Genomic DNA, 26,222 nt, shown 5'->3' on the forward strand with positions numbered 1-26,222 from the left:
AACCATACAACCGTTAGTCTTTTTGTTGTTCCACCGGCCCAATGATGTGGTGTCTTTCTCCTGATGATGAGTCTGATCCATGTCGACTTTGGTCTAACCGGCTGAGCTTTGTCGACCTGCTGTTCCTCAGTTTGACATGTTTTAAAGAGGAACTATGCAGGATTTTTACCTTAACTCTGCTCCAGAGTCCTAGTGCTACGTAAATCAATGACTTGTAACTAGTTCCAGGGAGAATGGAGGCTCTCTGCCTTCCACCTAGCGTCTCTTGGCTGAAAACCAACCTAGAGGAGACACTAGACTTGTATAATTCCTCTTTAACCAACATACTGTATGTACGTAGCTTGTTTCCACCCGAGCCGCCCCATGTTCCCTGATTCTTACACCCACCCACACTGGGTTTAAAGGACACTCAGGATGAAACCAGGGTCACAAGTCATTATTTTAACTGACTGAACTCTGTGGCTTTAAAGGAGACATGTTATGCTCCTTTTCCACAAATTAAAATAATTCCCAGGTGTCTTAAAGACGTGTCTGTGACATGCTTTGGTCAAAATACCCCGAGGATCAAACATCACAGCTCTTTTCATCCTCTCAAAACAGCCCTGTTCAGAACGGCTGGTTTCAGTACCTGTCCCTTTAAATGCAAATTAACCACTGCTTGCCCCGTTCCTTCTACCGGTCCCAGGTAGGGGTGGGGTTATGCAAATTCAAAAGCTAGTTACATCACTGGAAGAAATCCACATGGATTTCAACTATAGGGAGCCTGAAAATTACAGATTTTTTTGTCAATTCTCACATTTTTGGGGCCGGAAGGCAAAACAAACAGCCAAATATATGTTAAAGAGCCTTCAAAAAGTGATATTTCCATAATAAGTCCCCATTAAAATCAAAAGTGAGCTCCGGTTGTGTGCAGGTGTGTTGTAAAGTAAAGTAGTTTCTAGCAGTGGTGGCGGCTGTTTCTTCAGTGCTTTAGTTTTATGTCCCTCGTCTTTGTCTCCAAGTTGTTTCCTGAGTCCAGTTCCAGGTAATGAACGTGCGGCTCCTGCTGGGCTTTAGCTTGGTTTCCTGAAACCTGCCCAGTAAGTGAAACCTCATCTCTGCCGCCCCCTTTGCCAAGAATTACCAGCAGTCAGCTGCTGAAGTCTTCCCGGCGTCCGCTGAGCTCACGCAGCCCCTTGTGCCGCCGCGTTGACAGCTTTCTTAATACAGAGTTAGTACGAGTCCAGTGGAACGACAAAACCAAACCCATTCATCATCATAACACCGTTTGTTTTTCATCTTCACCTCCAGACGCTTCATGTTTGATTCTGTCTGATCCTGTTTTATCCATTCTGCAGCAGCACAGGGGCTTGTTAGGGAGGGTTTCTTTTTTGTTTTTTTTGTTTTTTTCATTTCATCTCCTTGGTGGTTGTGTGAAGCAGAGCAGGGAGCGACAGAGCGTTGCACTGCAGCTCTGCCGGTGTAAAGTGTAAATTGGCTGTGGAGGAAAGAAAGTCCTAGTGCTACTTTTAAAGCTCCTAATGCGTCGGTAGGAAGCAAACAAATGCGGCTTGTTGCCACGGTCGCCATGGCAACTGCTGGTTAGCACAACCTCAGGGGAGGCCGAAAATGCAGAGTTGCCAGAGTGTGTGTGTGTGTTTATGGGTGTGTGTGTGTGTGTGTGTGTGTGTGTGTGTGTGTGTGTGTTGCACATTCTTGTGCTTGTGCATTTGTTGTTTCCGTGGAGACATCGCCCTCGCAGAAGCCAGATCCATAGTTGGTTTTTTTTGCCATCACCTTATCAATCTATTGCGCGCGTTCCCGTGTTTGTGCGGCCGTTTAACTCCCACGGGTGTGTGACTCGCTGTTTGCACTTCACTCTCAGCAAGCAGCAGCTCGCCCACCAGGCCCGGCCCCGAGCTCGCCTTCTCTCCCCTCGCCTCGCTCAGCCGCCGCCGCCGCCGGGTCGCTGGCTGCGCTACAGCTGTGAGAGCTCACAGAGGTGCAGGTGCAGGTGCAGGTGGCGCCTCGGTGAACGGTCCAACATGATGTTACACATAATAAACACAGGAAACCAGAGAGAGAACTCATTCGATAAGAATTTGTCTTTGGGTTATTACGGCGCTTTCATTAGAGAGCCGTGTTTAGACGGTGGGCGTTGGAGAGAAAACACAGCTCGATGTCTGAAGCAGCACAGATCACACAGGTTAATTTTTTTCTTAACTGTTTAGTTTTATCTCTGTGGCTGCACAGTGTGAGGACTGGAGTCATATAAGGAAGAGGATGAGGATGAGGATGAGGAAGGGGGCTCCACAGCTGCAGCCTTGTGAGATGTAGGAGTTTGCACTACTGATGAATACGTTCAATCTCAATCCAAGTCAGAGATGCAAACTTTGAAAATGATGTTTGGTGTGAAGATGTGCACCCAACCTCTTTGATTTAACACATTTTCCCCAAATATACTGCGTAAAACATCTAAATTAAACATTGGATCAAGGAAATCTGAATGTTTACCTTAACTCTGCTCCATGCGCCCCGTAACCCGTAATCTCTTGTTTATGACAGATAAGACTACACAGATATACACATGGTAACATGGTAGATGATAAATAACGTTATCCACCGCTCCATGGATTGATTTCTCACCGGCTTCCCTGTTGGAAACAAATGCACATGGCCAGCAAAGCAGCAGAAAAGCGACCAGACCAGACTTGCATAGTTCCCCTTTAAAGGCAATGTGAAAATTGTTTCCAAGAAAAACACCGAGACAATTAATCTGACCATCATTTTCTAGATTATCTGTTTGAATGCTCAGTGAAGTTCATCCCAATCTCCCAGACTCTAAAATGAAAGTGTCTGAGTACTGATGTGAAACGACTTGATTTGAATAATCATTCTGACACATGACCAAAAAAAGAAACTAATCTTGGCAGAAAATGGTGCAGCTGTGTGTGGCCACGTCAGTCTGGGAAGAAGCTGATGGAGAAAATAGGTTTTTGGAGATTTTTAATCTAAGCAATCACATCACTGGATGTTGTGACGTGATTTTTGCCGCCATGTTTCAGCGAGTTCAGTCTGATCCTGGATCTGCGTGCGAGCAGCGGGAATCAAGTCAGAGCTTAGCGGAGCTCAGCAACCAATATCGGTTATCAGCGGAGTTATTACAGCAGGTTCTCAAGTTTGTAGCTGTAAGTGAAATACTGGATATGAAAGCTGGACTCACAGTCGGTTGTTGTTGGTGCAGAGAGCTACTGACTCAGGCTTAAAGATCTGATCATTCATGTACGTTTTTTATCATCTCCAGGCTTAAAAGGATAGTTCAACATTTAGTCAGCTCCTCCTATCACCATAATCCCTATAGTCATAGCAGTAGGTTCATCACCTTTAATTATCGGTGCATGTTGTTTTGAGATCGGCAGGACAGAGACGTGAGCTGCTCAGTGAACACAATGGAGGTGAACGGTACAGGTCCCCTGTCCCTCTTCAAACTCATCAAATACACAATCCAACAACTCCACAACGCTCTGGTGGACAAGTTGTGACCTGCACATTCACCACGCTATGAGATAATCATGTAACATTACCAGACAGAGTTGTTTTAGAGGCAAATGCAGCCGGAGCTACATTCAGACACTTGATTTCAAATGCGCAAGTAGTTCAGAGTATTTGCCTCATGTGTCGTAATGTTACATAATTAAACATGATTATCTCATAGCGTGGTGAATGTGCAGGTCACAACTTGTCCACCAGAGCGTTGTGGAGTTGTTGGATTGTGTATTTGATGAGTTTGATGAGGGACAGGGGACCTGTCTTGTTCACTGAGCAGCTAGCGTCTCTGCCGATCTCAAAACAACATGCACCGATAATTAAAGGTAATGAATCTCAACCTATTGCTATGACATATGTAGGGATTGAATTTGCCCAAAATGTTGAACTATCCCTTTAAATATGACAATGGTATAACTTGAATTAGAAATGTCTCAATGTGATAACTAACTAACTAACACGGTGGTGGTGGAGACTGGAGAGTGAGTCCAGAACCAGTTTTTCATCCCGTCAGAAAACTAATTGGTGAGGTCGGCCGTGTTTAACCGTTGCCATGGTGACCACAGGGCCCCCCCAAAACATTAAAATAATCCTCCAGCTGCCAGACGGACGAAGGAAACAAACAAACCTCGAAACATGTACCGGCCGACTCAGAGTCAGAGTCAGAGCGAGGCTTCAGCCGGGCCGCGCCACAGCTGCCCGGCCTGTTTGCCCGTCTTCAGCATGCTGCCTGTCTGCCGACTCCAGATCCATACTCTGAATTATTGATAAACCCGTGGTCACAGAGAGAAAGAGAGAGAGAGAAAGCGGTAGAGACCCAGAAGGAGGAGAAGGAGGAGGAGGAGGAGAAGTAGGGGCTGAGGAAGAAGAGCGAGAGAGAGAGATTAAAGAAATAGGAGCCTCCTCTTCTAAACTCAACACGGATCAGCAACACCAGATACTTTTATTTATTCAAACGCTGCTGTGTATGTGAACAGGAGCCACAGGAACACGCTGTGCTGCTGACTTCACCTCACACACCACACCAGACCGGCCGCAGAGACTCACACTGGGACGGAGAGAGAGAGAGAGAGAGAGAGAGAGAGAGTTTGTAATCTGAGACGACAAAACAACACGGAGGGAGTCTATTTATTTACCTTCTTGATTTTTAAAGAGGGGGTGGGAGGGTGGGGGTGGGGGGGGTCCAGTTCCTGTGTGTTTTCCACGTGAGTGGGATTTAAAGCCCAGTAGAACAAGAAGAAGAAGCTGCTGCGCCGTCGTCCAGCATTACATCACACCTGAATAGTGCATCAGCAGCAGCGGCGGCGTGCGTCCGCCCAGCAAAGTGTATCAGAGTTACGTGTTATGTTTTATACAGGTTCATGGTAGAATAGTCCATGTTGTACTGCAGCTCTGTAACCAGCCACAGATAGATACAGGGTTTTTATATCACAGATTTACACTGACTTGCTTATTTAAAGGAGCACTTTATTTATTTATTGGTTTTATTGGTTTATTTAACAGGGGCAGCATTTAGTAAAAGAAAATGCAAGTTTCCAAAGAAGGGCAACAATTAAGTAATGCATTAAATACAACTTATTGTACATATGAATTTACCTGATAAAAGCTCATAATAACAAATAAGAAATAACATTTACATAATGGCATAACGACAGCTCATGATAGCAGGTGACACAAAGCAGCACTGGCATGCAAACATAACATGAAAATAAACAAATTGCAGCTAGAAACACATGTAAATTAGCACAGAGCGATGACATTAGCACCAACAATAGCAGGCATTACAAAAACATGCAATAGCAAATGTTGAGAAACAGCACAAACAATAACAGTTTTTTTTACTTACATTTTTATTTCATTCAAAATAATCATCCATACAGAATCCTATTCGTCATATGCTGTTTTCTTCAAGTTTTCAATACAACATAGTGCTCATAGGTACATGATAACAATTATGACACAACAAAGGAGACAGAGGCTGTAATAACAGAAAGAAAAAATGAAACAAAATAAGATAAAAGAGAATAGAATAAAAAAATATATCAGATTAATAATATAGATTGGATTCATATTGTATATGGGTTCCTCACTGTAACAGTAAACTCATGGCAGGGCTCCACCTTCTGATGAATATATCTTTTTGAAGTCTCAGTATGTTATTTGTTCCATTTGATTTCCTTTACTTTTTCAGTCCACATATTGTTATTATTACTGTTTCTACTGTAGTATCTTTAGAAGATTTGGCTCTTCCTTTGATGCCTTTTGGTAACAGACCTAGTAGAGCCACCATTGGGTCCATATTGTAATAATATTTCAACCAAATTGAGTATTTGAAAACACTTCTTCCCAAGACGTTTCCAGTTTCGGGCATAACCAAAATACATGGGTCTGATGATTGCCAAAGTGTGGACCAGTTCCTCCAGCATTTATGTCAGTGTTTTACTGTGTAGCGCCAAATGTAGCCATAATTTTGGGTGTCCGATTTTGAGTTGATATTGATTTAATAATCTCAGGCTGTCAGTGTAACATAATACTTGTTTTGATTGGACTGCAACATACTGTACCACAAAGAAATAACAGTCAGGCTGCTCTGGTGGCTAAGTGGAGTCGACCATATGGACATATTGAGCTCTTAGCGGGAGGTCGCTGGTTTGACTCTGGACCAGGCTGACCATGTTCTGCATGTTCAGCTCCCCGCTCTCTTTCTCTCTCTCTCTCGCCTCATTTCCTGTCTCTCTGCACTGCAACTATCATTAACGGCATAAAAAAGGCCCCAAAGTAATAATGATAAAAGATAAATGAGAGTTAAACAAGACATAATGTTCACTCAAGTCATGAAAAATACATCAGAGCACATTTTGAAGGTCAAAGTGATGTGATTTGTGGCGACTGGGTTACTGGTCGTTTCACTTTAGATTTTAAGTTTTCATGTTATTGTGTCTCATTGTCAGTGATGTTATTTCCTGTCTTCAAACCAGTGAAGGCGGATGTTTAATCGTTGATGTAATGTGTGGATGCGATTGTTTCTTTTTTGTGATCAAATGTTTTTTATTTATATTTTATTTTTTCACAGCAGTCGCATCATCATTTATGTCGAACAAACATTATATATTTCCCCCCTTGGACCTCATCCATCTGATGAAAACAAATCATAACAAAGAAAGAAAAAATATATTGATAATAGTAAAAGTAAATAGTAACTTATTTTCCTGTTTTTCTGGGTAATATTTTTTCTGTCTTACATAGTAATTTTTTTTTTCTGTTTTTATGAGCTATTTTGCATTGTTTTGTGCTACATGTACCTATATACTACAGTATTCATCATCATCATCATCATTAAACTTTATTTAACCAGGCAAAATTGCTAATAAATAAAGGTTAATAAAGGTTCAGTTGCATAGTTTGCAAGGTGATGTAGATTTTCAAAGGAAAAGCACAGTAATCTTTCTTACTTTCACTGTGTTCCCTGTAAATTCAGGTTGATATTGAACACAACCTCAGAGAGTATCACTCAGAAAATATCAGAGCAGTCTGGTGGAGCACCTTTATTTTGAAATCAGTCCTTACATTACTCCGAAAAACAGGAGGAAAAAAAATTACCCCCAAAAACAGAACTTTTTTTTTCAAGTTAATGCAATACGCTTCCGTAATAAACAAAAGTTAAATCAAGATTAATAAGAACTGGACGAGGTTAGCTGCAACAAGGTGTATTCATTTTGAGTTAATCTTTGCAGTGGCTTTAATTTGCCAAGATAAAACATTTGGTAACGCATTAATATATAAACTAATGTGTTAATTAATGCTGAGTAATGCATACATAATGATAACTAATTACATTATTCAACTTTCAATTTATTAACTAACTTTGAGTAGTAAATATTTAACTGCTTACTAATGGCCTACATTAATTCATGTGTTTCCTAATCCTAAGTAATACATAATAATGATTGTTAATATATCTGTATACAGTTAATTAATGCTTAATAATATACTAACTAACGTTAATTAAGGGACCCTTATTGTAAAGTGTTACCAAACATTTTGCTGTTTTGCGTTATGGATTCAGGCTGTAGATATTTCCAGATTGATATAAATGTGATTGTTTCTGACGGTCTGGTTGTTGTGTCTCTGTGTTGTGTCCGTAGTCGATGCAGTCTTCCAGAGGCCCTGCCTCCCTGTGGCTGAGAAACCAGCAGCAGCAGCAGCATCATCATGTCCCGCGTCTCCTCCACCGCCAAGCGCTACGCTGGCCCCTCCTACACCAGCCACTACAGCTCCTACAGCTCCTCGCTGACGCCGGGCCTTAGCTCGTACGGCGAGCGGGACAGGCTGTCCTCCTACCGGTCCCCGGCCTCCTCCTCCTCCTCCGTCTCTTCCTCAGGTTACTCCTCGTCCAGCTATCTGAGCAGCTCCGCCGCCCGCAGCCGCAACTACAGCACCTCCTCGGACCCCGACCGCGACCGGGGCCGAACCATCCCGCGCAGCGACATCCTCGGGAGCAGCGGCATCAGCGGCCTCGGCGGCAGCAGCAGCAGCCGGCGGAGCGAGAGCCTCAGCCGGACGCCCGTCAAGAGCTACGGAGGGTCGGGGCTGAGCGGCGGCTCGGCCTACACCGGCGGCTACAGCTCCTACTCCTCGTCCTCGGCCCAGTCCAGCTACCTCTCCTCTTCACCGGCGGCCTCCAGCATCTCGCTCAACCGGCGGAAATCCGTGTCTCAGAGCGACTTGAGCAGGGATCTGGCCTCTCTGGGCTTCAACGACAGCTCCTCGTCCTCCTCCACCCCGTCCTCCTCCACCAGTGCCCTGCGGAGCTACCGCAGCCGGACCAGCGACGTGTCCGACTCCTACGGCAGCAGCTCGCGCGCCGCCGGCTACTCGGGCCTGTCGCGCAGCTCCACCCAGGAGGCCTTCAGCAGCAGCAGCAGCAGCAGCAGAGCGTTCAGCTCCTCCACATGGGAGCCCAGCAGCAGCCGGCTGTCCAGCTCCCCCACCAGGGACGCCACGGTAAGACAACCTGCTCTGTTCCTGCACAACATGCTGCTTTAAAGGACAGTAACAGGCTAATTCAATCCGGAGTTTCCTAATATTTTAGGTCTAAAAGAAGAAATCTGAAGGTTTTTCTTTTTAATGTCCCCTGTTCTGCAGTAGTTCTGTCTGTCCCTGCGATCTTAGGCTGTTTACATCCCTCAAAACCGCAATTTCTTTTCTCCACAAACAGCGTCAGATGGCTTCAAACAAACACCGAGGAGTTTGTTAACTTCAAGAGAGAGGACATGTTTGTAAACGGAGCTGTAATACAAAGTCTTGCGCGACAGTTGACGTGTTCAGTATGTTACAGGTAGAATAAACAACATCCAGATTTACTTTGACTGCTACGAAGACATTGTGACTCTGAGTTGATATTGCTTTGTTGGTAAAAACAAACGGGAGCTTTAGATGACCTGTAAACACAGTTAGCCGTCAACTTGACCCTCGCACGAGACTTCACGAGATCGCACGAGACTTTGTATTGCAGCTGTTCGCTTTCTTGAAGTAAACAAACCCCTCTGTGAATGTTTGAAGCCACCTGACACTGTCTGTGGAAAAAAAAGCAGTTTTTTATGGGATGTAAACAGATAGAAGATACACTGCCGTGGCGATGCAGGGACAGACAGAACAACTGTAGAACAGGAGACATTAAAAAGAAAATCTTCAGATTCTTCTTTTAGACCTAAAATATTAGAGCCCCGGGTTGAATTTGCCTGGAATTGTCCTTTAAAATCTGCTGCACACTCGTCTCATTTCCTCACATGAACCATGAACCTTCACAAAATCCTCCTGTTTTTCTTCTTAACGCACTTTGAGGTCTGCCTGAGGTGATGTTTATTTTAATTCATAACGGAAGCAAGTCATTGCAATTACTTGCCACTTTTTTTTGTTTTTTTATGCACTTTGATTGATGCCTGGGTTCAGATATGATCAAGATGTTTGTTTTTTTATTTCAAAAGTGGAGTTTAGTATTGCAGCGACCTCAGTTTCTGTTCAGTTAAAGCTTTTGTTGTTTATGCACTGTTTGATGCGCCTGTGTCAAATGTGACCAATTTTTAAAGGGAAACAATGATTAAACATAACTTGTTTTTCGATATATTTATAATTTGTGTTAAAAACCACAACCCGCTGAAGATGTCTGGCCCAGATAAACGTCTTGTTTTGTAAATCTGGCCCAACTGAACATGTAATTGCACAGCTCACACAGCTCAGTTCCCTCTGAGAGAACCGTTTTCCTACCAAACGGGGGCGCTGTTGCTCAAATTAACTCCTCTGTGCGTTTGAAGTCCTGTTGTACAATCATGTACCTGGTGTGTCACACTCAATAACACGCTCTCTATCAGACGGAGCTCTTCAGTGAAATTATTTTATTATTTTCTCCAAACACAATTAGAAACCACCATCCTATCAAATCCAGACTGGAGCCCATTATTTCTGCGTATATTAGTAGTTTACACGCTTTTTTCAACAAATGAGCTCCTAGTGTGGACACCTGACCCCCCCGACCCAGTAATTAGTCAGGTGACACCTGTGTGAAGGAGCCGCGGGGCCGTGGCGAGCCGGGGCTGCAGGTCACCGGTCTCATCTCTCAGGTTAGTTTTAATGAACCGAGCTGCGTCCATGCAGGTCAGAAAACACAAGTGACCCAGTTCCCCTCTGGATTAGTCCATATAACCTGTTACCACGGGGGGAGGAGGCAGAGTGGGGTAGGAGGGGAGTCAGGGAGAGAGTGTGTGGTTAATTTTAGCTTGAAGAGGCTTTTCTGCTCATTTCAGGTCGTTTTTTATATAATTTTGAAACGTTCAGACTTCAGACGTCTTTATTTTTCCCAGAGGGGCAATTCAGTTTAGCAGAATACTCAGTTTTCATTAAAAGACAAAAGACAGAAGAAAGGAAAAGGAAAAAAAAAAAAAAGGAGGCAGACAAACAAATCCATGTCAGGCAGAGACAATCAATAAAATACAACCATACATGGGCATAATAAATAACAACTGTAGTCACAATAACCACCAAGCACGAGTATAAAGTGCCTTATACACTACAACTACCATCAATGTTTATCAACCTGATACATGCACATACATTGTTATATTCATAGATTTTTCTGCTTGGTCATTAAATTAAAAGTAAAACCTGTTCGCTTTACAAAAGAACAGGTGTGTTTATATTCAACAGTGTGTGTGTGGTTGTGTATTTATAGATAGACTAGTGATGTAACCGCATAAAACAGCAACATGGCTAAAGAATGATGAATGATGAACAACAGCATTACTTACAACTGAAACAGTACATTTTTCTAATGAGTTCATTGACATGTCATAGTGGATATTTTTGAGTTTTTATTTTATTTGTCACATGAATGAGACAGTAAAGGCATCACCTCTCACTCTTTAATTATTTTATGACATGTGATAGACGACACAAATTCACCAGGCGAACAGGAAGAAGAAAAATGAGAAATAATTAAGTGATAAGAAAAAAATAATTGCTGATTACAACCCTAAACAACAGCACCAAAGATATACGGAGAGTTACATGAGGTCACCACACACTGTACTAATGAGTTTACACACACACACACACACACACACACGGTCCTGGCGAGGTCTAATCAGGCAAATTAATTCAGATCAGCTGTGTGAGTTCACCGTGGCTGCGTTGGCTGAGAAACGCCTTGTAGATCCATTAGTGTACGTTTGACTTTACTACTTTATTATAGGGCAGAACAACAAATAGATATTTAATTAAAATAGGCATATTGCCAATAATTGCCTAATAGGAGGTATTTTATTTTTAAATACACACTATAAACGCTGCTACAGAGACATGAATCATGTTCTCCAGACGTAAAGGAACATGTACAGTATATTTCGTACAAACCCCAACAAGACTCACATCATCACCGTTTTTATATTTTCTCATTGAAAATGCAGAAATGACTCGTAACGTGATAATTGTGAAAATGATCTCAGTCTCACTCTGTTCATCAGTTAGAGTCAGTTTTAGCGTTCAATGATGTCATTTCTGTCATAATAACCTCTCACTGTTACTCACTCAGCTGACTCCAACATATGGAGTGCACCGGCGGTCCGACACTATAGATGAACCGGTCTTGTGTCGGTCGTCCATACGTTTTCTCATTAGTCAGGTGCTCCCGTTTAGCTCGTACACAAACGGATTACTAATGTGACCCAACAACACGAGCTGCACATTTACACAAACTCCCCGGCTCTGCCACGAGACCGCAGGATGACCGAGCGAATAACAAAGCACATGTTGTTGGGCTAGAAAACTACAAATCAGAGCTCTAAGACAAAAAAGACATTCCTTGTTTATTGCCAGAAGGATTCATTTGAATGTGTACGTTACACATGTGATGCATCAGGGGGAGGTGGGGGGCCGAGGGGGTGGAGGGGGCTGTTAATGCTCCACGTAATCACAGACCTACGAGCGGATGTGTCACTTAACGCAGCTGATCGTGGCTTCCTGCGGTGGAACAGACAAGTTTCAACCCATCACGTAATCAACACTTATCCATCAGGCACGGACGCGGAGTGAGTTGGTGGCTGGATGTCACCAGCTGGCCCGTTTGTTCTGTTAATTAACCCCAGGCCTCCGTTAGTCCAGGCACATTTAATCACCCCCCACCCCCCCAGGGCCGGGCGTCTGCGCTCATACAGCCCCGAACACTGAAGCTGAAACAAACCTACAGTATGTGCTGTGTTTCCACAGTATTAACGCTTAGAGACGGTTGTGAGCACATTTTCCGCGCCTTTTTCATTTTGGTTTTTGATCATTTTGGCTGTGTTCATGAATATGGCATGAATTTTGGCAAGATTTGATCTTGTTTCATTCCAGCTCAGTTCCTACTGTAAGTCTAAAATACACTGTGTACAAACAAGAGTTACACTCGTGCTGTTCAGCCCCATTGAAACACATTCAAACTGCAGTCTTTTTGAATTTTTTTTAATCTCACTTCCATTAAAGAGGAACTATACAGGATTTTTAGCTTAACTATACTATAACTATATAACTATACTACATTTGTCCCTTAATTAAACAGCTTCAGAGTACTAGTGCTGCTGTCACAATATCCCCGTCCCTCTCCCCTATAAGCTTTAACTCTGACCGTTTTAGCTGAAAAACCTGGCATTCAAAGGGTTGAAAACCTTTAAAAATCAGTGAACATTAGATGTGTATGGTTACAACAGACGTTGGTTTAAAAATGAAGCCGAAGAAATGTTGGAAATTATATCAATGTATCATCGTTTTTTTTAGAGCTACCTTATGAAAACTGCATTTTAGCTTTGTGTAGCTTAGCGGTGTGAGTGTGAGTATTTGACACTGCACAGAAAATAGCAATGCACAAAAATCAGTGTTGCTGCTAATCATTGACATATCCCAGGCTGTAATAATCCAAAACAAAACAATCTACTTTGCATGTAGGATATTGAAAATAATGAAATTAAATAAAATAATTTTTTCAGTCTGAAAACATGGCAGCATCCTGAAAAAAACCTGGCATTAGTATTTGTTATCAATAATTACGGTAGGTCAGATGTAGGTGAAAATATTAGCTCAATGATAGAATATAATATTAATGTATAATATTTTTTTTAGCTTACTAAGATCACAGCACAGGAGGAATATTAGACCCGGCCCTCAGGGCTAATGTGGCGAGCAGAAACTGTTGAAGACAAACTGAGCAACTTTTGTAGAAAATGGTAAATTCAGTTTACTGTAGCAGAAGAGGACAAGAAATATACAAGTCTTCCAGCAACTCAGTCATGTCCTGTTCACAGGAACATGTTTTGTTTGAAAGGTGTGCTGAGTTTGACATTTGCAGACATCTGCTGAGGCCAGATCCTGATCAGGTTTGTACTGAGAACGTGTATCTTGTTGTTATGAATCAGAGGAGCAACGTGTGATATCTTATTTATTTGAAAAAAAAATCCCATCATTGATTGACGTAAAAATGCCGTGTTGTTTTTGTAATCGAGCATTTCAGGCTGGGTAACTAACACGGCAGAGAGACTATTTGTGGACGGGCAGCAGTTGCCAGGCAGACTGAGCTGTTTCCAGTCTTTATGCTAAACCGGCTCCAGCTACATGTTTAACATACAGACGTGAGGCCGCTGTCACTCTCCTCAACTTACTAAACATTATGTCTCATTATTTAAGATCTAGATACTTTAATCAATCCATAATAAAGGAGATTGTAGTGTCACAGTCTCACAAAAAAACAACCACCATTAAATAAAACAGACTTAAATGATCGCACAACGGGGGATAAGAACAAATTATTGAACACTACTGATCGTTAAAAAACCTTATGGCCGCAACTTAGCAGAAAAGACCTCCTGTATGTCTCATTTTGCATTTTTTATTATATTTTTTAAATATTTCTCAGTCTGAAGAACCATTTATCCGAACAGTAATCAAGTGTATTGTTGGGTTTTTTGAGCGATAGTGAGGCTAAGTTAAAGATGTGTGTGTGTGTGTGTGTGTGTGTGTGTGTGTGTGTGTGTGTGTGTGTGTGTGTGTGTGACAGTGATCCGATGAGTGTGTGTGTGTGTGTGAGCTGTGGGTGTGTCTGAGGTCTGACACATTTTGAGGGGAAAACATTACGACTGATCTCCTCCCGTGACGAGCGTCATCACCATGACAGCTCAACACCGACCACATGGTGAACTCTCCTCCTCATGTCACGTCTCATGTTGTAGCTCCGTCGTCGTCACGCAGCGTCGCCACGGAGATAGGCTTTGTTTTCCTGACACACTCAAGCTGATGAGGGTAACAGTAGGGAAGCCAGGGTATCCGTGGGGTCTTAAAAAGTCTAAAAAAGTCTAAAATTTGCACATCTCCAATGTCAAAATGGGTCACGTTTGACCCTTAACATTATTCAAGGCTTAAAGCCATCTGCCTGTTGGTTGCCACAACAAACATTTTAAACATTTTTAATTTCGCTCCCCAATTTCTTTTTGTGCCCCAAAATAGTTTACTTTAGGCGTGCTCTTTGGGAAAAATGTTATGGTAGAGCCCTCGCTACCGCAAATGCTCAATAAAATGCTCCTGCGACACTTCATTGTGCTTTATTGAATGTATTTTCAACTACAAACAAGCCTAACACGCAACTTATATATTGCAATTTCTAATTTTGTGACTCCGCATTTCTTTTGTACGTTTTTTATTTGTCATGATAGGTCTTAAATTTAATCCATAATGGTCTTAAAAAGTCTTAAATTTGAGCTGGTGAAACCTGCAGAGACCCTGCAAGCTGAAGAGTCCAACACTGTAGCATGAACTCAGATTTATCCTTATTTTGCTCATGTGGATCTCTCTTTATCAGCCACACTGTTAAACATGAACGTATGATGTGTGGTTCAAAATAATAATCTTCAACAAAAACACAACAGACGTAAAAACCTTTGATACAGCTCCAGATACAGCTCCAGAAACAATAAGTAAAACAGCAGCAGCTATAGCCACTGAAGCTAAATTAATAAAATGGGACAAAAAGAGCGAGAACTGAACCATGGTCTATTTATAGAGGGACTGGTGTTGTGTGCCAGTAGGTAATTCTTTAAACCAGTCCGTATTTTAATGCCTCGGTGCATAGAGAGTCTTATTATTAGGGGCATTATTGATTAATCTACTTATCTACTTATTTTAACACTGTCCACATGATGCCAGAAAATAATTACGCACGTTTCTTTTTACACTTTAAAATGTCATGTTTAGTCTGAAACCCAAAGAGATTTAGTTTACTAACACACATAGAGATTAATTATTCACAAGTGACAAGATGGCACAAGATGATTGTATTGTTTTTCTCATAAAAGGACCGTTTATTGGTTGTCAAAACTGTTTCTCTGTGATCTGATAATAAGATAAAATTTATCACATTTTGAATTTAGGGTTGTTTCCAGATGTCTAGAATCGATTTTGCAATCACTATGTTGTATGAATGAATGAATGAATTCCTTTTATTATTGTGTCATGCATATTTCTGTATGCCCTTATAAGACACCAAGAAAACAAACTGGGACCAGAGCACATCATCAACACATCAAAGAAATAAGAAAAGAAACTGGGGTTCAAAACCATTATCTGAAAAAAAGAAAAGGAAAACAATGCCAGGGTTCAAGGGAAATCATCAGAAATTAATTAAACAAATTTTCCTGTCTCCCTTTCCCAGGCTTTAGAAATAAAACTAGCAGTCTTAAACACACTGATTGTAATTGATAACAGTAACTTTTGGTATTAGTATTCTCTCAAGGCCCAGTTCAATAATTAGACTTTATTACAGTGTGTGCTGCTGCATCACTTCCTGTTTCGTTGGTGTGAGTGTGAACTGTGAGGAAGCGGTCATTGTGACACATCCAGAGTAAGCAGCGTTTACATTATTTCCCTTTTATATTATGTCACAAGACGTTAAAGTCAACATTGATCCAAAAACATTTACAGCTAAAAAACTAATGTGCTCTCCACAGTTTGTGCATTGAACTCCCCACGAGCAGTGACAGGTTTTATTGCTCAACCTGAAGTTCAGCCGTCTGGTCACTGGTCATGTTTAGTCTATAAACAACTCTGTATCCCTCTAACCCCACATTGATCAGCTCCCCTCTGTTTTCCACCGAAGATAACCACCTCTTTATTCTCCTTCCAAACTTTTATCGAACCCAGCGCAGCAGATTTACAGCAAAGTACTCTCCCACTTTATCTAGTAACCGGAGATTAATGTGTGGGTTTTTCCCCTCAGTCTCCCAGTTGAATGTTTTGACTCCAGTCTTAACAGAACGACTACAACAACATAAATTCATTCTCACTCTCCTCTTGTTTTTAATACGAAATGTTTCAAACTATGCCAGTGTTGAAACGTGTCTTGAAATAGCGCTGGCAAAGTCGGGTTGAACCCAATCCTGGTAGTTTCTCAGAAGCTGACGGCACAGAAATAGCAGCTGCCGGTGCCTCATGGTCCGCTCCGTCTTGTTGCCATGTTTATGAGTAAGGCAGGCTGGTTAGCATGACTGTCATCATCATCAGCAGCAGCAGCAGCATCAGCCGTGTTGTTTTTTCTCCTCTTCCTCATGCATAATATTCAAATCTGACCGGCACATGTGATAAACATATGATGTAACATTTAAATCACTCACCTGCAGCATGAGACTGACCGGGCTTCAGCCGCTGGCATCGCATATAAGAAGAGAAACCTGTGAAATGTTATATTTGCTCCTTCACCGCTGACAAAACGCAACAATTGTTTGGTGTTTTGTTATAAATATAGTATTTACACAGCTCCCAGACCGGCTTTATGATAGCACACTGTACATATTTTGGAAATTGGGGGGCACTTTTGCACTTTAATACTTCTATGCCAGTGCTTATTATGACAAAGAACATGAAGTATTGAATTGAAATCTCACTTTATACAATAAATGGATTAGGTACAACTTGTTGACTTGACTCACTGCTGGAAGCTCAGATTAGTATTTGGGGTTGGGTCTACTGCCAATAGACAGACAATGTCCAGGCCTTTTACATCAGTGGTTAATTAGCATTTATTAGAGTTGGCTAGCTACAACAAGTTTTAGTATTGTCATAAACTGGGTCACCCTCTATTTATACAGCTTCAAGTTCTCGCCTTCTTTTACTTTTTTTTTTTTGGTGTTAATTGCTGCTGTTGTTACTCAGATCAAGGCTCCAGTCTGCCCCTGAGTGGGTTTATCAACTTGTGCATGTAAAACCAGTATTTTTTTTCTTTTTTTAAGGGGATTTATTATGGAAGTACCACTTTTTTGAAGCTGTTTAACATATATTTTGGTGTATGTTTTGCCTTCCGGCCCCCAAAATGTGAGAATCGTCAAAAACAAATGTGTAGTTTTCAGGCTCCTGAGGTTGAAATCCATGTGGTTTTATGAGCTGTTCCCTCAGTTGTCTGGCACTGATGTCATCAGTTTTCGAATTTGCATAACCCCACCCCTACCTGGGACCGGTAGAAGGGGCGGGGGCAAGCAGTGGTTCATTTACATTTAAAGGGACAGGTACTGAAACCAGCCGTTCTGAACACAGCTGTGATGTTTGGTACTTGGCGTTTTCTAGACTGAAGCATATTACATACATGTCTTTGAGAAACCTGGGAACTATTTTAATTTGTGGAAAAGGGGCATAGTATGTCTCCTTTAACACTGGTGAAACATGGACTCAAAGAATCTGTTATCTGTCATTACAGGTGTCAGCAGGTCAATGTGTTCGAGGATCAGGAATGAAAACAAAATGTGGATATTTGCCTTGCAAGTCGATTTACAGTGTGCGCTCCCAAATTTTCTGCTTGCACTCTTAAAAATTTAAGTTAAGGGCCACTGTTCTCCTAGTAAATAAAGTTAGTCTGGAACCCTGCAGAAACCTACTTTATACAGGCACTTTATGTCCCGGTCTAAAAATCATACTACTACTATTACTCAGTGCAATTTTTTATGTTTTTATTGGGCTAGATCTGCTGCTATAATTCACAGTTTATTAGGAGTACTGTCTAAAAAAAATATAGGATATTGTGTTGCGTGTCTCTGTGACAGGAATGTATCATGTATATACAACGTTGTCTGTGTTTTATGTTTTATGTTTTATGTGAAGACTACAGATGGAAAGTAGCTTCCTGCTAAATCTGGTGCACACATAAAAAAAAAGAAAAAAGATTAATCCAAGAGCACACACTGTCCTTAACCTGTGGTTTATTACAACATAATATTTTTTTTAGCTCTGGCCTGGATTCCTATCAGTCGTGATAATAATTGCTGAGATATCACAGCTGCTAACAGTGCACAAGCACAAGCAGTAACATTATAACACATTTTTATGTAAAGTCTAGTCTCACTGTGTGAACTCTGACGGCTACAAATCACTGTATTGTACAACTTCACTCGAACCCTGTTCACTCTTGTCCAAACAAGGTCAGCTGTTACCTCACCTCACATTTAAAGGCAGTAACAACCTCTCACTCCTGCAGACAAACATCCAGCGCAGGTTGGCATGCCTGACCGAAAACTACCTTGATTGTGCCAGAATGTATTCTGCTCAGTCTTTGTGTCTAGACCCTTTGTTGAGTCAACAGTATTTTTAGACCGTCTGGCTCTCAGTTTGCCACCTTGGTCCGACAGCTTATGGTTTGTAAAAAAAAAAAAAACAGTCTGTATGAGTTGGAGCTGTACTTTGTTATTTGGCAAATAAGGGCCAGCACTTTAGCAGCTGTAAGCTGTTATTATGGGTTTCCTTGGCTGCGAGGGTTTTAGGGTCAGTGTGTGGTGTGTGTGGTCTATCAGGGCAGATATTTTCACTTTACACGCAGGCTGGTGTCCATTGATACAGGACCGTACCATTGTGTCAATGGACCACAATCAATATTGCACCATTGTCCTTGAATCCTTATCATTGGGTTTACTTTAAAATCCTTCAAGTCTTTCTTTAACACAAAGAGCAGCGCTGCTGCTTTAAAGTCAGTTATATAGCATCTGTCCGTGGTCCAGATATTTTCTAGGTCAGGGTCAGGGAGGCAGCGGGGTGCGCAGCAGCAGCAGCAGCCCAGATGTTCATTTTCAGTTTCTCTGCCTCTCCTTCACCACCAGCGAGGAGGAAATCACTGTGTTCTGTCTGGTCATTCGTGCCTGTTCGACCTGATTATCAGCCACCGAAACCACCCACAAAAAAAAAAAAAAAAAGATCTGCACTCGTTCACCCGATGCATCACTCCACCAGGTTTCTCTCAAATTGCATAAATCTTCAGCCACTTTATGCACAGCGAGTCTAGCCAGCAGCTTAGGATTTTATTTTTTTTATATATCTCGGCCACTCTTGGTCAGCACCCAAAGCTCATTATTGTGGCTGAGTGTTGATGAAGACTATAAGTGAATAAATCAGGCAAATCTTTGTGGGTTTCTATTTTATTCCTGATACACTGAGCCCAGTCACGTGTGTGTTATTTAAGATCAGTCTTGACCTTAGAAAGAATCGTTTAATCTTAGTTCAAGCCAGACTTACTTGTCATAAACCACCTGTGTGTGTGTGTGTGTGTGTGAGCTGTATGCTGTGTGAGGTTAAAGGGACAGGTGTGAGCCGCTGCTCTAAAAACAATGGGAATTAGTTATTTTTATGATGTGGCCTACTTATCAATACAGTCAGCAGCTGGAGCAGTGTCGCCCGACTGACGACTGTCCTCTGAGTCACGGCAGAGTCTCGACAACACACAGAGATGAAAACAGATATTTCTAAATGCAGTGAGACTTCTTCTTCTCACACCACATCTCTGATGTCAGGCACAAATAATCACAGGAAATAACAACACTGTTAATAACTCCAGATCTGTTTCCTTCAGCGTTAAAGTCATTCAGTGATGAGAGTCTGTACACACACATGGCGACATTACAAATACGCATTGCTAGCAACTAAATCAGCCTATTTTAATGGTGCCAGTTTGCATAAATGTAAATAAATATAAACTAAAAAGACTTTACAGCTAACGAACTGGCTACATAGCAATATATTACTTCCTGTTTACATTTTTCAGATCATACTACATTTACTTCCAGAATATAAAGCAAAAAGATAATACTAGTTCAAAGAAATGTCATTAAAACAGGGGTAGACAGTAATCTAAATCAATTAGCAGAGGGCTAATTAATAGCAACATTCGACGTAGCCACTGGTCACCTGCTTTAATGGTAAATCTACTGAACCATTTGTACAGGATGAACTGTGTTACCTGAGCAGTACAGAAAGTTCCCTCCCGCCCTGAAAAAGCTTCACCCGTATCAACACAAGTCGTTCACACACATCTGCATTTATACAACAGCCAATAAGGACACTGTGTAGCCTTACTTTGCTCTAAACCCACTTGAATTACAATGAGATGAAAAGTGGTTATGGATTTTTTTTTACACTAAGAACAAAGAATTACTTCCTTCTTTAGCTTTAATACGCTTTCTGTTTATGTTAATCTGTCTAGACTGCATACAATCACATGAATGTGGCTCTTATTATTCCTGAAGCGTTGACACTTTCCTCTGTGGCCTCTGATATTTGCACGGTGTTGGAAATCTGTAGATATACACTGTAGAAAAAACAATTTCACAACTTTAAATTTGCAATCTGGGGGTGTCGAAGGTGTCATCAGAAAACTACCAGGTCTAATTGACTAAAAAAAAAAAAAAAAAAGGTCAGTCAGACCTGATAACAGCTTGGTTGTTTTTTTTCTCTCCCTTTTTTTTCTTGTGTAATGATTTTGTAGCCAACCTGAGGCTTTATCTGACATCCAGCTCCACAGAAACAGTACAGGAGACTTCGTCCTGTTCTGGAGCAGTGACACTGAACACCTCATCCTGTCCTGCAGCTCTCTCCCACACACACACACACACACACACACACACACACACACACACTCTCCTGAACACACACACACACACACACACACACACACACACACACACACACTCTGCACGAGGCGATTCAGGCAACAACATTAGCGCTATCAAGCCGAAGAATGCTATGTACCTTGTAGGAATGTAAGATAACGAGCCCAAGTTCCTCCCGTCAGCCACAGTGAATTGTTTTCTCTGCCCTCGCTCCGAAGCGGTATGTTTTACCCAGGTTACATTTAAAGGGATAGTTAAACATTTAGTCAGATCCTCCTATCGCCATAACCCCTATAGTCATAGCAGTAGGTTTGTTACCTTTAAAGAGGAACTAAGCAGGATTTCTCCCGTGGCTATGCTACATTTTTGCCTTAATTAAAAACCTCTGGAGTAATCGTGATAGTTAACTACATGACTTGTGACTTGTTACGAGTGAGAACGGAGGCTCTCTGCCTTCACCTGGCGTCTCACAGCTGAAAACCAACCTTGCATAGTTCCCCTTTAATTATTGGTGCATGTTGTGTTGGGGCAGAGACATGAGCTGCTCAGTGAACACAATGGAGGTGAACGGTAGGCTATAGGTCCCCTGTCCCTCATCAAACTCATCAAATACACAATCCAACAACTCCACAACGCTCTGGTGGACAAGTTGTGACCTGCACATTCACCACGCTATGAGATAATAATGTAACATTACGAGACAGAGTTGTTTTAGATGCAAATGCAGCCGGAACTACTTTCCAGACACGGCTGCTGGGCGGAGGGATTTCAAAAGAGAAAGTAGTTCTGAGTATTTGCTTCATGTGTCGTAATGTTACATAATTATACATGATTATTTCATAGCTGTACCGTTCACCTCCGTTGTGTTCACTGAGCAGCTCACGTCTCTGCCCCGCCGATCTCAAAACAACATGCACCGATAATTAAAGGTGATGAACCTACTGCTACGACTATAGGGATTATGGTGATAGGAGAATTTGCCAAAAAATATTGAACTATCCCTTTAAACATGTGAACAAAGTGTCTGACTAATGTGCCTGATTTAGCCGAGGGAATAGAAGAGCTGCATCCCTTGGTAGTTGTGCTCCGACTTCTCCTAGATACCGCTCTGCTTTGTCCCATTTCTTCTTCTCCTTCTTCTTCTCACCTCTTTGCATCAGACACCAGAACACAAACATTGACTCTCTGCGCCCGCTCCTCCTCCCTCTCCTCCGCTGCACAGTGTAGTTTTCCACCTGGAGGATTTAGACGTTCACACACACACACACACTTCATGTTGAGCCCGCTGATGGAATGTACTCCTCGCTTATTTGTTGTGTACACAAACACACACACACACTCGACTCGAGCACGGGTCATGAGATTATTGCTGGGAACATGATGCACGTCTGTCACTCCAGACGTCACTTCAGCTAAAATGGGCACAGTGTGAATTATAACTCTCACAGTTATAAGTCAGGAAATGTGTGCGTGTGTGTGTATGTGTGTGTGTGTGTGTGTGTGTGTGTGTGTGTGTGGCAGCTGAATCTGAATGGAGGCAAAGAGCCGTTGTTCATTCAGTCGCGTGCAAAGGATTCGGCACCCCTGGTCAAGATGTCTGTTAATGTGAACAGTTCAGCAAGTGGAAGATGAAATGATCTCCAAAAGGCATAAAGTTACAGGCGACACATTCCCTTTACATTTTAAACAATATATATATATATATATATTTTTTTTTTTCATCATTTACACTTTCAAAATGACAGAATCACAGCCTGTAAATAGTAAATATCTTGTCTGATACCTTGGTCAAAGTTATCTGAGAGTCTCCTGGGTTTCCCATTCTGTCGCAGGCTGCTGCTTTGTTTCCCTTTTTCACTCTAAAACAGTAAGAAATAAAAAATAATACACTGATATTGATTAAAGGGATAGTTCAACATTTAGTCAGATCCTCCTCTCACCATAATCCCTATAGTCGTAGCAGTAGGTTCATCACCTTTAATTATTGGTGCATGTTGTTTTGAGATCAGCGGGGCAGAGACGTGAGCTGCTCAGTGAACACAATGGAGGTGAACGGTCCAGGTCCCCTGTCCCTCATCAAACTCATCAAATACACAATCCTACAACTCCAAAACGCTCTGGTGGACAAGTTGTGACCTGCACATTCACCACGCTATGAGATAATCATGTAATGTTACCAGACAGAGTTGTTTTAGAGGTAAATGCAGCTGGAACTACTTTCCAGACAGTATTTGCTTCATGATTATCTCATAGCGTGGTGAATGTGCAGGTCACAACTTGTCCACCAGAGCGTTGTCGAGTTGTTGGATTGTGTATTTGATTAGTTTGACGAGGGAAAGACAAAACTTGTAACACGCCCGGCCCCTCCCTTGCGTTAGCTGAGCAGCTTGCGTCTCTGCCCCGCGGCTCTAAAAACAGCTTGCACCGATAATTAAAGGTAACAAACCTACCTCTAAGACCATAGGGATTATAGTGATAGGAGAATTTGTCAAAATGTTGAATTATCACTTTAAAATATTGCAAAAGAGTCTTTCATATTTAACTTTATGCCTTTTGGAGATCACTTCATCTTCCACCTGATCAACTGTTCACATTAACAGACATTTTGACCAGAGGTGCTCAAACTTTTGCATGGTGCCACTGTGAAGCAGAGTCGGCTTCACCTTCACAGGTGTTTCTCCTGTTGGTGTTTTGGTGACTTCCTGTACCAAACTGTCCTGTCTGTGGCTGTGAGCTGTGAACAGCACACTCTGTCTGTCCTCCTTGTTATTGATGATCGGTTTCCTGGTTCAAGCTTCATGTGTCGGCCTCAAACCGTCCGCTGGGTGCGTGTAGTCAACAGCCTTGTGTAACTGCGGCCTCCTCACACCTGATGTTTCCTCAACAAGCCTTTCTCACGACAAACAGCTGCTCTATTCTGGGCCGGCCCGAGCCGTCCAAACATCGCCCTCATTTACTAAAAAACTGCCGTTAACCCCACCCCACCGCCGCCGCGCCAAGTCCTCCTGGCTCGGTCACATTTAATCACACTTTTGTGCATCATCACCACCAGACTGAGCTGAAACAACACTGATGCAACGCCTGCTGCATGTTTATGAAAATTACAATTCGAGCCCCAGCAATCAACAAAAAGTATTTATAGAAACTCAGAGAAGGTGAAGCCAGTCAACACGTCACTGCTGCTGCACATATCAGGGCTCAGCTCTGTTATTCTGATTAATGCTGTGGGTCTATGTTAAGTTTCTTCCAATATTCATCACCATTATTATCCCCTAATACTGATTTCTGATGTTTTAACTTGTGAAATGTTCAACAACAGATCAAATGGCCGCAGTTCAGCTTTTGTTTAAGTTGTTTTGGTTTTCTGGCCTACAACTTTAAAGTTTTACTCCATCTGTCCACCATTACACAGCAAAGATGGAGCATGGAGCCGGAGTTAGGCGGAGGAGACCAAAACAGAGCTAAAAGTATAAAAGTAAAAATTATTAACAACACTGATGTGGCTCTGTAGTTTGCTGGATGTGTAAATAAACAACTGCACATCCTAATGCTCATTTTAACTTATAAAGGTTGTGACACTGATGTAGCTGTCCCCTGGCATAGATGAGATATTGGTTACCCTTTAATTTACAGGCCGCTTATTACGTGATAATGTCAAGAAATAGCCAAGAAATCACAATTAATTGCATCAGAAATAGCCTAGAAATAATGGTTCATAGTAATGTTGAGAAATTTAGCCAAGAAATTACAACTGATTGCGTAGAAATAGCCTAGAAGTAACGGTCAATTGCAAATTCTGGCCTTTCCCAAAAAATTCAAAGCATGAAAAACATGTGTAATCTTTTGCCTTTATGAAAAACATGACATTAATGAAATTGACTGTTATTTCTAGGCTATTTCTTGACATTACTACGCAATTACTTGCAAGCAGGAGTTGAACAAAACTGTCTTTAAATCTCATTCTCTGCTCATTAATATCCTTTTGTTGATGTTTTATCAGATGATCTGTGACATGACAAACTGTCTTTAACTTTCCTCTGAGCCTTTTACTGTGAGTCAAACAATAGTAAACCAAACGCAGCTCGTTGTGTTGCTGTTGAATCACCGGAACCTCATTAAAAGCCTTTTTTAAAACCACAGCGTCCTAAATATAGACGCTGTGGTTCAGACTACGGTGGCCTGGAGGTCGGCGTTTATACCGTAGGTTCATGTGCTGCTGTCATCATTACTACTACTACTATTATTACTACTATTATTATTATTATGGGGTGAGTTTTCTCCTTGTAGCAGCGCTGACAGACCTTCACCCTGTCACGGCCGCGTGCAGGAGGATGAGCTCTGACGTAGGCAGCGCGAGCCCGCAGGCGGACGGTCGCTGACGTGCGTTGGAGGAGGAGGAGGAGGAAGAGGAGGAGGAAGAGGAGGAGGAGGAGGAGGGTGACTCTGACTCTTACCGGGGCCGGAGGAGAGGGGAGGGGAGGGGGCGGAGCTCCGGTGCTGTAAAACGGAATGGGAGCGCAGTTTAACATTTATTTCCATTTCTAGACCAGACCAGACCGCGCGCTCACAACCTGCGTATTACTATGGTTTATTATCACCGGTCCGCGTGAGCCACCTCACCTGCATCAGCTCTTCTTCTAACGTGGAGGGGAAACAGCTACAGCTACAGCTACAGGTCTCTGTCTGTCTGTCTTTCCGTGGTGGTCTGGTCGGCGAGCTCGGTCCCGTTATATGAATGAATGAATGAATGAATGACAGCAGACACGGAGCTTTTGGGAACCGGAGTGAAACCAGTCGACCTGCAACAGAGGAAAAAATTACAAGGAAAAAAACAAGCCAAACCACAGCTTTACTGTCTGATTGACGCGCACCGGTAGACGGCTTCACCATGCCGAGCATGCGACAGTCCTACACGGTGACGGTGCCCGAGGAGCCGCCGGCCGCAGCCTTCCCGTTCCTGAAGCAGGAGATGCGGAGGAAAGGCAGCATGTCCGGCTCGGTGCTGGTGTCAACTTTCGTGGGGCTGCTGATAAACCAAGCCAAGGTAAGAGAGAGAAAGACGAGAAAAGAACCACCCACCGCCAGGCAATTTAATTTATATTCATTTCATATCATCATCCTCACTCTACTGTACTAGCTACTGTACAACTCGCTTTGTGAATGGCTGGTGCTGACGGAGTGAAGCTTATATAATATATAAGGAGACGACTAGTGTATGTGAGAGTGTAGCCTACAGTATGTGTGTGTGAGCGTGTGTGTGTGTGG

At 42.3% G+C, this 26,222-nt stretch overlaps 1 protein-coding gene across 6 annotated transcripts in view; it reads left to right on the forward strand.

The window, feature by feature from the left end:
* Window positions 1-26,222, forward strand: part of usp2a (ubiquitin specific peptidase 2a) — a 63,787-nt gene that overhangs the window by 10,624 nt on the left and 26,941 nt on the right. For 5 of the 6 annotated variants that reach the window (XR_015037444.1, XR_015037445.1, XM_085794844.1 and 2 more), the window contains exon 3: window positions 7,671-8,529. Coding sequence is in view for 4 of the 6 variants with exons in the window: in XM_085794844.1 (XP_085650970.1) it covers window positions 7,738-8,529 (792 nt within the window). In the remaining 2 variants the exon portion in view is untranslated. Of the gene's footprint in view, window positions 1-7,670; window positions 8,530-25,494; window positions 26,002-26,222 lie in introns of those variants that run through there. The other variant, XM_085794847.1, reaches the window with a different exon arrangement.

Source organism: Trachurus japonicus, chromosome 13, assembly GCF_045865225.1.
Source record: "Trachurus japonicus isolate A0001 chromosome 13, Traja_1.0".
Taxonomy (NCBI): domain Eukaryota; kingdom Metazoa; phylum Chordata; class Actinopteri; order Carangiformes; family Carangidae; genus Trachurus; species Trachurus japonicus.